We start from the raw sequence: 13,268 nt of genomic DNA, 5'->3' as shown, positions 1-13,268 counted from the left end.
TGTGCATTAAGGTCTCAATGTCCTCCTATGGTGGATTCATTTACCCCACAATCAACCCCTACCTCAATAAGCCACCCACAATTACTCCACAGCCTCCCTACCACCTATATTAGTACATGCATGCATAAACAACAACCCTCATTCTCAAAACCTTCCTCCTCATTACCTATTCCCAAATAAAATTTCGAAATTGAAGGTTAGGGCTAGAATCTTACCTCTTGGTTGAAGACCTTTTGAGCTTTCTTGTTGCATTTCAAGGCTTGAGAAAGATTTTAGATGAACAATTAGCTTAGGGATTTCTCCTCTCACTCTAGGGAACTTCCTCTCTCTAAAGATATCAGATATTCCCTTCAAAAATGCTCCCTTATGTCTATTTATCGAGATAGGGTCGGGTTATAAAAATAGAAAAATGGACCCTCCGAAATCCGGATCGCGCTACAGACCAGGCTAGGCGAGCTCTACAGCAAGCTACAGACATGGCTTCACGAGGGATATAGCACGGTCTAGCGCACTACAGACCAGGCCTCGCGAGGGATATAGCACGGACTAGTGCGCTACAGACCAGGTTTCACGAGGGATATAGCACGGCCTGGCATGCTAGGAGTTGGGCAACGCGAGGTCGAAATGATTCAACTCCGCAATGCACTATGCAACCCAAAAAGTCCAAAAATACAATACATTAGCCTACCTAGGCACCACGGAACCTTAAATTACTTGCCGGAACTTTTCGGCGCCTTACATGCACAATTCCTAAAAAATCAACAAAAGCCAATCCCAGGCCCACCCTGTCAAAACCCGGGTCCAAGAGTAGATTCCAACTATACATAACCCATGAGTCGATATACGTGTTTTGTTTCAAAATCCGTGTCCAATTCAACTATCAAATCTCAAATTTTCATTTTTCAAAATCATAGACAAAGTTTCTCAAAATTTCACTTTGACTCTCATAATTTTGATGTTAAATATCATATATAATCATGTAAAATAGTTGAAAATGGATAAAAATCACGTGTCCAATGATTGTAGATAAAAATCCATCTTCAAAATTGCCTCCTACCGAGTCTACGGTTCAAAGATATGAAAATGAGACTAAAATCCCGTCCCTCAGCTTTTATGTCCAGTCACACATGTCGCAAACATTCGCAAAAGCAAAACTGCCATAGTCATGCTGATGTCACAAATGCGACAATTTGTTCACAAATGTGAACTGTGGACACATCACAAAAGCGATCAATTTGATCACAAATGCGACTCAGCGTAGCCTAAGCCCTCATCGCAAAAGCAAACTTTTGTTCGCAAATGCGAACCTGACAAACTCTAGATTATATCGCAAATACGATCATAGTCTCACATTTGCGAGACCTGAGGCATCTGTGCAAAAACTAGCAATGCTAGAATTCTTCCTGACACACCGATACGCGTCCAAAACTCACCCGAGCCCTTGGGACTCCAAACCAAACATCAATATAAGTCTAAAAACATAACACAGACTTGCTCGTGCAATCAAAATACCAAAATAACATCCGAAACCATGAATCGGACCTCCAAAACACATGAAATCAACATGAAACTCAAGAACTTCTAGAAACAAAATCGCGTGTTCGGTTCCTATCAAATCAACTCGGAATGACGCCAAACTTTACAGACAAGTTCCAAATAAGAAAATGGACCTATTCCAAATCTCAAAATAGAAATTCAAACATGATAGCTATGAAGTCTACCTACGGTCAAACTTATCAAAATTTTAAGTCTTTAAATTGCCAACTTTCGGCAAAACAAACCAAATCAACCTACGGACCTTCGAATTCAATTCCGGGCATATGCCCAGGTCTAAAATTACGATATAAACCTACAAGAGTCATCAAAACACCGTTTTGAGGTCATTTCCATGAAAGTGAAACCTTAGTCAACATTTCAACTTAAGCTTCTAAAGTGAGAATCACTTATCCAAATTCATCCTAAAACATCCAAAAATCAAATCTGACCATGAACACAAGCCATAATACACAATATGATGCCACTTAAGACCTCAAAAAACTGAACAAATCCTTAAAGCTCAAAACAACTGGCTGGGTCGTTACATTCACTATTTCAAGCATTATCATATCTAATGTTATTATCATTTATAGATGTTGGACTCCGACTATCTTTTGCGTTTGTCACTGCTTTCAACCTAAGGTTATGTTTGGTACTTATTGAGTGCATGGGTTCGGTTGTACTCATACTACACTTTTGTACCTTGCGTGCTGATCTTGGAGCTGATGCTACTGTGTATGAAGGGAACTGACACTAAAGATATACCTGTTCCCCGGATATAGCTGCCATTTGGTCTTGGTCTTTTTATGTACATTTCAAACAGATATTGTATTTATTTTATACCAGCTTTGTAAATCTATGTCTTAGAGGCTCGTAACTTTTACTACAAATCCTTGGGATTTTGTATATAAGTTCAGTTATTTTACCCATTGACTCTTATTATTCTAATTTGGGTTGTGTTGAATGTTAATTTTCTTACCTAGCGGTTTAGGTTAGGTGCCATTGATATTTAGCTTAAAGTATTTATATTTATATGTATATCGCCTCATGTTTCACTCGTGATTCATGGATTTCGGATGTAAAATGTGTTGATTTATATTAATTTGGGGTGTTTTTATGTGTAGGAATCATCTGGAAGAAATTGGGGGCGAAAGGGGCGAGATTAAAGCCAAAACGGACGAAAAAAGGAAAAGTTGGATTTTCGGCGCCACAAGCAGCGCTCCACATCACCTGTGGCGCCCTTGATAGAAAGTTTCATAAGCCAGCGCCAGGGCTAGCGTGGGGCGCTGGGCTGGACGCTGGCGACATGATTTTATCCATGTTTTCCCTGTACAAGGTTATTTCGGCCCTAGACCTAACCAACGCCTATAAAGCAAGACTAAGCTTATTTTTGGAGGGGGGACGCCACTTGGAAGAGATAATACACACGAGAAACATCCGGGAGCGAAGAGATCTCAGTTTTCTTCATCTTTTCTTAGTATTTTCAATTATCCAACACTTATGCATTTGTTTGATACTTTCATAAGTGGCTAAAACTCATAGTTCTGGGGTAGTGATTTAGCCATGAATATTGTTGTTTAACGTTGCCTTAACCTTGATTACAATTCTCTAATATATGGTTATTTCTTCAATTCTGTGATTAATTGCTTAATTGTCTGGCCGGCAGTTAGGTTCAATTTACTATCAATGATATGCTTGGGAAAGCCATGTTTAGATTAGAGAAGAATTGAAAAGAGCACGATCTTAACTCTGGGGGGCGAATTTGTGGTTAGGATAGGAATATATCTAGTCACCGTGCTTAATTAAATATCAAAATCTTAATGCGTTCTTAATAGATTGATTTCATAGGAATATAGGCATTAATCTATTTTGAATAGGCGAGTAGTACATCGGGAGAAGGCTACGAGAGCAATTATTCGATAAATTAGCGACCATGAGTGAATTGTATGAAATGAAAAGTTAACTAGAACACAATAGGATTGGTGAATCGATCACAACCATGGAATATTTGTCTCTACTGAATACACAACAATCATTTTGCTGCTTGATAATTTAGTTACTAGTTAGAATTATTGTTTAGTATAATCACACTTTTGAACTCGGATTGGCTCGACTGAATAACAATCTTGGTGAATTTAGTGGGTAGTTAATGAAAGTCTTTGTGGGTTCGACACTCGACTTATCATTTTATTACTTGTACGACCACGTATACTTGCATGTGCGTTTGGGAGAAAAAACTTTTTGGCGCCGTTACGGGGACTTGAATATTGACTACTTTCTAGTTTTTGCTTTAATTATTTATTTCATCAAGTCTAATGTTACTTGATTGTTGCTCTGCTCTCAAGAACTTTGATTGAATGTGAAGGATCAGAAGCTAGGACAGACTTCAAGGCTTTGACCCCGAACCTTAGAGAACATTTCATAGGAGGTTGAGGGAAGCAAGGGACACAAATAATCTGCAGGCACTTGTTCAATTTCCTTTGAACATGGCAGAGGAGAAACATATGGTTGTTCAAGAGGTGGCGATGCCCAGTATTGCTAATGTTACCTCCAGCATTGTGAAGCCCATAATCACTGGGCACTTTGAGCTGAAACAGAGCATCATCCATCTACTTCATACGAACGGGCAGTTTATGGGTCTTCCACACGAGGATCCACAACAGCATATCCTGAATTTCTTGGAGATTAGTGATACTTACATCACTAACGGGGTCACTCCAGACTATGTGAGGATCACACCTTTTCCATCCTCTCTGTTGGGTGAAGCAAAGCGATGGCTGAAGGCAGAACCAGCTAAATCTATTACATCGTGGAATGATCTTGCAAGGAAATTTCTGGCAAGGTTTTTCCCCCTATAGGCAAAACTGCAAAGATTAGAAGTGAGATAGTCGCCTTCAGACAGAAAGTGGGGGAGTCTTTATACTCAGCTTGGGAGAGGTTCAAGGGGCTGCTCAGAGACTGTCCTCATCACAATCAGACAAACATAGTATTAGCTCACACTTTCATAGAAGGGCTACATCATGAGACAAAAATTGTGATAGATGCTGCAGCTGGAGGTCAAGTGTTGGAAAAAAGCTTTGATGAGATATATGCATTATTGAACAAATTCTCCAAAAGCAATCCTGATTGGCAAGGAGAGATGGGTAGACACACAGTGTAGAAATCTGCAGGGGTTCTCGAGTTAGATGTCATCTCGACATTATCAGCGCAGATTTCCACATTGACCAACCAAGTCAATGAGATGACCTTGGTTATTAACAAGCAACAAGCCCATCCAGTGCAACAGGTTCAATTGTTTTGTGAAGTATGTGGAGAGGGTCACACGAGCAATCTATGCCCAGCAAATCCCAAGTTTGTATATTTTGTGGGTAATGCAAATCAAGGCCATGCAAATCAGTGTGGGGACACTTACAATCCTAACTGGAGGAACCACCTGAACTTCTCTTGGGGTGGAAACCAAGGTGCTTAGAATCAGTACAGGCCATAAGCACCTCAAAAACAATATAGACCACCTCAGGTTAAGCAACATGCAAACTCGACGAGTCACCTTGAGGAAATGATGAAGAAACTGATGGCTGACCAGCAGGCCCAAACAGCAGAGATGATGAAAAGAGTGATGGATGACCAGCAGGCCCAAGCAGCAGCGATGAGAAATTTGGAGCGACAAATGGGGTAACTTGCCAGTGCTCAAAATACTCGACCAGCTGGGGCTCTTCCTAGTGATACTGAGCCTAATCCTAAAGCTCAAGTCAATGCGGTTGCCTTGAGAAATGGAAGAGTGTTAGAAGAAGTTCCAAAGAAAAAGAAGTATACGGCTAGTCCCGAAGGAGAATTAGTTCCCAAGCCAGTTGAGGAGAATGAGAAAGAGAACAAAGGATCAGAGCCAATAATTGTGACAAGGCCACCACCTCTGTTTCCACAAAGACTACAGAAGCAAAAAGATGATGCTAAGTACAAGAAATTCCTAGATATTTTGAGCCAAGTGTGTGTGAATTTGCCTTTGGTGGAAATTTTACAGGAAGTACCTAAGTATGCAAGGTATCTCAGAGATATTGTGGCAAACAAGCGAAGACATACAGAGTTTAAAACAGTTGCACTTACTGAAGAGTGTAGTGCTAGAGTTCAGAGTAAACTTCCTCCTAAGTTGAAGGATCCTGGGAGTTTCACAATTCCTTTGTCTCTTGGAAAACAAGAAGTTAGTAGAGCCCTATGTGATTTAGGGGCTAGTATAAATTTGATGCCATCCTCTTTGTTCAAGCAACTCGGATTGGGTGTGCTTAGACCTACTACAATTACTTTACAGTTGGCAGATAGGTCACTAGTTATGCCAGAAGAAACTATTGAGGATGTGTTAGTTCGAGTAGGAAAGTTTATTCTTCCTGCTGATTTATTGTTCTTGATTACGAGGCAGATTAGGAAGTGCCCATTATTTTGGGGCGACCATTCTTAGCTACTGGTGGAGCGATTATTAATATGAGGGAAGGGAAGTTGAAGATGAGAGTTGACGATGAGGAAGTCACTTCTAATGTGTACAAGGCACTTAAGCTCCCTAAGCATTATGAGGACTTGTGCATGATTATTGTGGTCGAATTGAAGGGGATAGAGTAGAGTCCTTATGTGAAAAGTAGTGATCCATATGGGACAACTGAGTTAGAGGAGGTGCTATTGCAAGCTGAGTGTGTAAAGATGATTGGGAAAAGAGCCAGAGATGGAAGAGGAGACCTCTTGAGAGCGTGCAAAAAGGCTAGACTTCATGGGAGAAAGAAGAACAGAAAGCGCCCAGCCTGAACAGAGTAGTAGAGTCATTCCACGACTATAAATAAGGCGCTTGTTGGGAGGCAACCCAACATGTATTTTTTTTTATTTATAATTTTTTTTAGTGTCAAGTTTTGTGTTGTTTTTATTTTGCAGAGTAGGGGAAGTCTGCGTACCCGAAGTTGAAGCTGAGGAGCATGTTTCAGCTTAAGTATGGGGTCGTCACAACCCTTAATATTGAGGATCATGTTTGAGCTAGGCCCAAGAGGGTCTCAGGGAGTATTTCTCACCTTGTTTTAATATTTTTCTCTGTGATCATGCATCGAGGACTATGCATAAAATAGGTGTGGGGTGTGCAGACTACTTTCTGAAGTGAAATTATATAAAACTATTTTTTTTATTTGTTAGATTTTCTTTTAGAACTCGTAGTAGACATAGTCTAGGTTCTAAAAAAATAAAAAAAGAAAAACAAATCATAAAAAGCTGGGACTTTTCTCGAAGATGGATCTGTTGGACAATTTTCTTGAGGGATAAAGTTGGATTAGAAACACCAACAAGATTTTTTCTTGTTAGGATAGTTAGGTAGTATCCCTTGGTTTTTCTTTGGGCACCGGTACTTTTCCAAGGGTGTAGCTTGAATCGGGTACTTTTTTTTTAAGAGTAGGTTAGGAAGAAACGGGGTTTCTCTGAGATACTCTTTGACCTGGTTGATGATGGCACATTAGGATATGACATACATTCTGTATTCACGTGCATATGGTTTGAATTGTGACGTCAAAGTAAAGTAAATAGCCTATTTTGTGACGCCTTCTCTCAGTTGTTCAATTTGTATGTCACATAGTGCATTATTGCTTAAATTTCTCAATTATATGTGCTTTCTTGACTTGAGAGTTGAACAGAACCGTATTGATTGAGTCATGTGAAATTTGTGTGCGAGGAATTGTGATTCTCTGTGCTATCCTGTGTAGTCTAGAACTTGCCCCATGTGTTAATCGAAGCGAAATTGTTAAGTTGTGCTAATCTAGGAGATGACGTAGGCGTTTCTTGCTTTATCATAGATGTGCTTGTCACATAAAAATAAAATTTTCCATTGCTAGCCCCTTTGAGACTATAGACCTTTTCTTTGGGCACCCACATTACAAGTTGTACCCATATTTTGTTCTTAATTTGAGATTGTTGAACCTTTACCTCCTAAGGCACTTAGTCGCTAAAAGAAGTAACGTGAGAGATTTGGGGAGTAGCTTTTGAGTGGAACCATGGAAGGGCCCTTTGGTGCACTAAAGTTGAAATCAGAAGTCATTAGCTATTGAACTTTCATGTATTGAGTGTGTGTGAAAGAAAAGAAGAATTGCAAGAAAAACAATGATAGTTCAAATAATGTAGAAAAGCACACACCTCCGAATCATACTAATTTGTGCTAGTGAGGGTATGGAAGTGCTTAATGAAAATAAAGGCTATGTTGTATATGGTTTGTGGCAAGTGAATTAGTTGAGAAGAAGATGTGCTCGAATTGTGAGTGTAGTGTATTAAAGTGCTTAGGAGGGTTAGTCAATATTCCTAAATGTATCATACCCGTCCCTTAGCCTACATTACAACCTTAAAGTCCTAATTGATCCTAGATTTGGCTAGCTTAGATTAGTAGAGATGTATATTACGGGCAAGCTTATGGTACGACCACGGATGCAAAAGAATTCTTTGTGAGAGTGAGCGAATTTTATTTCAATTGTGTGATGTCCTTAATTTATATTCAAAAGCATATTTGAATGTGTGTACTATTCTATATTCACTCTTTTGTTTGTTGGTGAGAGCACATGATCTCATGAGTGATTGGTAATGTTGTAAACGTTTCTTGTTGGGTGAGTGAGCGAGTTGAGGGTGCTTAGTGGTGACGAGTTGACTCTTGAGGTTGGTTGGTTATGGATAGGCTGTTTGTACTGAATTGAAATTGTTATACTTGGGCGTGCTTAAAATGGGAAGAATGTGAATTTTGCATGTTCAAGCTTGATTGCTGGTATTGATCATAGTCAAGGGTAGAATGTATGGTTAAAAGTTGAAGTGCTCCTTTATAGTTGAGATTTGTACGTAGTTGGGGGTATATTTGATAGTCCATTGCTCGAGGACGAGCAAGAGTCAAAGTGTGGGGTGTTGATATTTAGCTTAAAGTATATATATTTATATGTATATCGCCTCATGTTTCACTCGTGTTTCATGGATTTTGGATATAAAATGTGTTGACTTATATTAATTCGGGGTGTTTTTATGTGTAGGAATCATCTGGAAGCAATTGGGGGCGAAAGGGGCGAGATTAGATCCAAAACGGACGAAAAAAGGAAACGTTGGATTTTCGGCGCCACAGGCAGCGCTCCATGCCACTTGTGGCACCCTTGACAGAAAGTTTCATAAGCCAGCACCAGGGCCAGCATGGGGCGCTGGGCTGGACGCTGGCGATGTGATTTTATCCAAGTTTTCTCGGGACAAGGTTATTTCGGCCCTAGACCTAACCAACATGTATAAAAGCAAGACTAAGCTTATTTTTGGAGGGGGGATGCCACTTGGAAGAGATAATACACACAAGAAACATCCGAGAGCGAAGAGATCCCAGTTTTCTTCATCTTTTCTTAATATTTTCAATTATCCAACACTTATGCATTTGTTTGATACTTTCATGAGTGGCTTAAACCCATAGTTCTGGGGTTGTGATTTAGCCATGAATATTGTTGTATAACGTTGACTTAACCTTGATTACAATTCACTAATATATGGTTGTTTCTTCAATTCTGTGATTAATTGATTAATTGTCTGGCCAGCAGTTAGGTTCTATTTACTATCTATGCTATGCTTAGGAAAGCCATGTTTAGATTAGAGAAGAATTGAAGAGAGCACGATCTTAACTCTTGGAGGGCGGATTTGTGGTTAGGATAGGAATATACCTAGTCACCGTGCTTAATTAAATATCGTAATCTTAATGCGTTCTTAATCGATTGATTTCATAGGAATATAGGTGTTAATCTATTTTGAATAGACGAGTAGTACATCGGTAGAAGGCTACGAGAGCAATTGTTCGATTAATTAGCAACCATGAGTGAATTGTATGAAAGTGAAAGTTAACTAGAACACAATAGGATTAGTGAATCGATCACAACCCTGGAATATTTGTCTCTACTGAATACACAACAATCATTTTGCTGCTTGATAATTTAGTTACTAGTTAGAATTAGTGTTTAGTATAATCACACTTTTTAACTCGGATTGGCTCGACTGAATAACAATCTTGGTGAATTTAGTAGGCAGTTAATACAAGTCTTTGTGGGTTCGACACTCGACTTATAATTTTATTACTTGTACGACCACGTATACTTGCGTGTGCGTTTGGGAGCAACAGTCATCACGACTAGTGGATATTAGGTCATGACAAGAATAAAAACATAAATGCATATGCAAGGGAAAGATATCATAATGTAATGCATGTCTCTCATCCTCGCCTGCACGGAAACATCCTTCGTGCCGTGAAATCGCATCCTCACATTATAATATAAAAATAATTACACGGCATCATCCTTCGTGTGTTTACTCTCTTCCTCACATGATAATGTAAAACAATAGCACGTCATTATCCTTCGTGCGTAATAATGTATATGAAATGGCACAACATCACCCTTCGTTCTTCACACTCTTCCTCACATAATAATGTATATGCAATGGCACGGCATCACCCTTCGTGCTTTATCCTCTTCCTCACCAAGCACATGTATATCAACGACAAGTAAGGTAGGAAGCATGGATAACATCAACATGAGTGGTTAAGCAAATACACCATGTGAACATCAATTACAGCTCTTGAACCAGTAAATAATTTAATAAACCCGGGGAACCCTATTGTTCAAGTATCTCGACAAAGCTCAAACATGCTTTTGAACATAAGCATGGAACCCAAGTACTTCCGATTACGGTCATAAACATGTAATTGTGATTAGGTATAGTGATGACCTAATTTAGCACATCAACAGTTTCACAAGCAGTCCTTCAAATTTAATCAAGTTATAATAAGTTGAATCATGGTTTCTAGCATTGAAATTCATATTCATATTATTATAGAAGTCAATTAAAACACGAGGCAAGAAAATTACATATTCCAACAAGCCACAAAGAATCGTATAATCTACCCCAAATATGGATAACAATGGCACATGCATATATGCTCGTCACCTCGCATATACATCACCCCCGCATATAGCAAACAAAATCATTTTATTAAGAAAAAATTTTCCTACAAAGTGAGGCAAGACACTTACCTCAAAGAAGCAACATCAATACTTTAAGAAGCCCTTCTCGCGTGAAACAACCTCGGGACGGCTCGAATCTAGCCAAAATAACTTACTATCATAAATATAATCTATAAGAAATAATTCTGAATAATAAAGTTTTGATCTTTAACTAAAATTAAAATTCAAACCTGCACCCGCACACCGGAACCCGATTAAACTCACAAATTCTGAATACTCATTCCAATACGAGTCCAACCATATCAATTTCATCCAATTCTTACCTCAAATTGGCCTTCAAATCATCAATTTATGATATAAATAAGTTTTTACTAAAATCCCATTCTTCAATTTGATTCATCAAACAATCGTTAAATTAAAGGTTGGAATCATGAAATATAAATAAATTAGAGTAAAAAATACTTACCACAATCCAAATAGTGAAAAACCCCTCCAAAATCTCTCAAAACCGAGCTCCAAACCTTTGTGAGAAAAAGTAACTAAATTCTGAAATAAGTAACAATGCAGCAGTTGTTCTAGCCCGAATTAGATCATTAATGATCCTGAAACTCACGTTTGATAATACCAACATGATCCTTGCAAGATTACACCCAAGGTAGGCTTTTGAATTACCCAATTTGGCCTTAAAATGAGGGAGATATGATATTTTGAAGTTTTAAAGGAAGTCTGAAAACTTTCAGGGACATAATTGTTATTTTTGTAATTATTTACACCAGAAAAAATAAATCAACAATAAGAAAATCTTGGTTTTAGCACCCAAAATTTATTCGGAACCTCCCGGACACAAACCAAATATGCATCTCAATCATAAAATAAGCTAAGAACCTGCTCGCGCACTCAAAACACTGAAAAGAGGTCATCTTGACCCGATAATGACCATGGTCAAACTCCAAATCCTTAACTTAACTAGTTTCTCAATCAATAATCCAAAACACAACCACTCCCCTCGGGACCCCATCCAATCATACCAACAAGTACAATACATTATCCAAACTTATCCAAAGCCTCAAAACACTCACGAAAATATCACAACAAAGAATCGAGGCTCAAACCGAATAGAATTTCTCTTAAGTTGTTAAATCTTCATTCTTTCAAAAGAGTGTCTGAATCACACTTAAACACTTCAGATTACTTTCAAACTTTACACACAAGTTCAATTCAACTATATAGACCTATCCAAAGTCTCAAAATACCAATTGGAGTCCAATAACATCAAAGTCAACTCTTGGTCAAACTTATGAACTTTTAAGTTCTTCAAATTACCAACTTTTGACAAGTAGTATCGATTTCTTCTAGGAACCTCCGAAACCTAATCCAAACACACGTACAAGTCTAAAATCATCATACGAACCTATCGTAATAATCAAAATCTGATTCCAAATCCGTTTACCCAAAAGTCAAACCTTAGTCAATTCTTCCAACTTAAAGCTTCCAAATCAAGAGTCATTCTTCTAAATAAATTCCGAACCACTCGAAAACCAAAACTAACCATACACTCAAGTCATAATACATCATATGAAGCTACTCAAAGTCTCAAACCACCGAATTGAACGCAAAAGCAGAAAATGACCGGTCGGATCGTTACAGAAGCGTGTGATACAAAAGAATAGAAATTGGAGTATTGGAAAACCTGTAATCCCTTAAGTAATTGTTCAAGTCCGCTATGGTTATAACTCGAAGAGATCCCCAGTAGAGTCGTCATGTTGTTGTACCCTATTTTGCACAAGTCAAAATAACATACAACTTATAATACTCTACAAGGTTATTTAGAGTTTAGAGTCGCCACCTAGTATTTAAGGTACACTAGGACACCTATACTGCACTATAAAATTTATACTTTGATTATAGTTTGTGAAACCGTAGAGATTCCAGGTAAGGTTCAAATTATCTCGAGGGAAGGGGTTAGGCATCCCTCGAGATCCATAATATATGGTTCCGGTGGACTCGATCAATAAATGAGGGATGAACTAAAAAATAATTAATTTTGAAATATACAAAGAATAGTAAAAGTAATTCGAATGAAGAGTGATTAAACATGAGTGTCAAACTAATAGATTATACATAAAGGGTGTGAAATAATAATATGAAAATTATATTTTTTGATGATTTGGTAAAAGGTAAAGAAAATAAGTAGTACTAAGTAGAGTATTTGTAAATTAACTAAATAAATTATAGTTAAAGAACCCACAAATAAATTATATTTAAAGAACGTACTTGAAAGAATTTGATTTGTGTCCAAAGGTAAACTATTTTGAGTGAGAGGCTAAATATAAAAGAAAATGAAAACTTACTTTAAAGTGATTGGCCATAAGTGGAGAATAAATCATCTTTGAATAGTTTTCTTTCTTTTTGTATAATGAATACAGGTAAAAGAGCTGATTTAATATTTGCAAGAAAAATTATGAAAATAAATTTTATAAAGAATAATCAATAATGTAGAACAATAAAATATAAATATTTATATATGCATGTGTAGTAAAGGTAAATAAAGTGTATGAAAGACTTGTATTTAAAGATTAATATACAAGGTATAGAGATTAAAATTGGATATTCAAAAGATTTGGTAAAAAAGTAAATAATGAATTATGTACGTATTTGACTAAAGGAGAGAATTTAATAGAGAATAATATATATAACAAGTTTAAAGAATGTACACAATGTCTTGCGATTTTAAATCTAATGAATAAAATATGA

At 37.6% G+C, this 13,268-nt stretch overlaps 1 protein-coding gene and 1 non-coding gene across 2 annotated transcripts; one reads left to right on the top strand and one right to left on the bottom strand.

The window, feature by feature from the left end:
• Positions 1–4,022: 4,022 nt before the first annotated feature.
• LOC142168971 (uncharacterized) lies at positions 4,023–4,696 on the top strand. Its single transcript, XM_075230158.1, has 2 exons — positions 4,023–4,296; positions 4,395–4,696. The coding sequence occupies exons 1-2, from the start codon at positions 4,023–4,025 to the stop codon at positions 4,694–4,696; spliced, it is 576 nt and encodes a 191-aa protein (XP_075086259.1).
• LOC142169288 (small nucleolar RNA R71) lies at positions 4,406–4,510 on the bottom strand. Its single transcript, XR_012698996.1, has one exon. It is a non-coding gene; the product is annotated as a small nucleolar RNA R71 (small nucleolar RNA).
• Positions 4,697–13,268: the final 8,572 nt, after the last annotated feature.

The sequence above is a fragment of the Nicotiana tabacum genome, chromosome 14 (genome assembly GCF_000715075.1).
Source record: "Nicotiana tabacum cultivar K326 chromosome 14, ASM71507v2, whole genome shotgun sequence".
NCBI classification, from domain to species: Eukaryota; Viridiplantae; Streptophyta; class Magnoliopsida; order Solanales; family Solanaceae; genus Nicotiana; species Nicotiana tabacum.
This window is presented reverse-complemented; position numbering and strand designations above follow the sequence as displayed.

What these genes read in the sequence shown, in the direction of transcription:
- LOC142168971 (XM_075230158.1), top strand. Translation starts at nt 4,023, where the DNA reads ATGGCAGAGGAGAAACATATGGTTGTTCAAGAGGTGGCGATGCCCAGT. An exon ending in TTTTCCATCCTCTCTGTTGG is followed by an intron (nt 4,297 to 4,394) that starts GTGAAGCAAAGC and finishes TTCCCCCTATAG; the next exon opens with GCAAAACTGCAAAGATTAGA.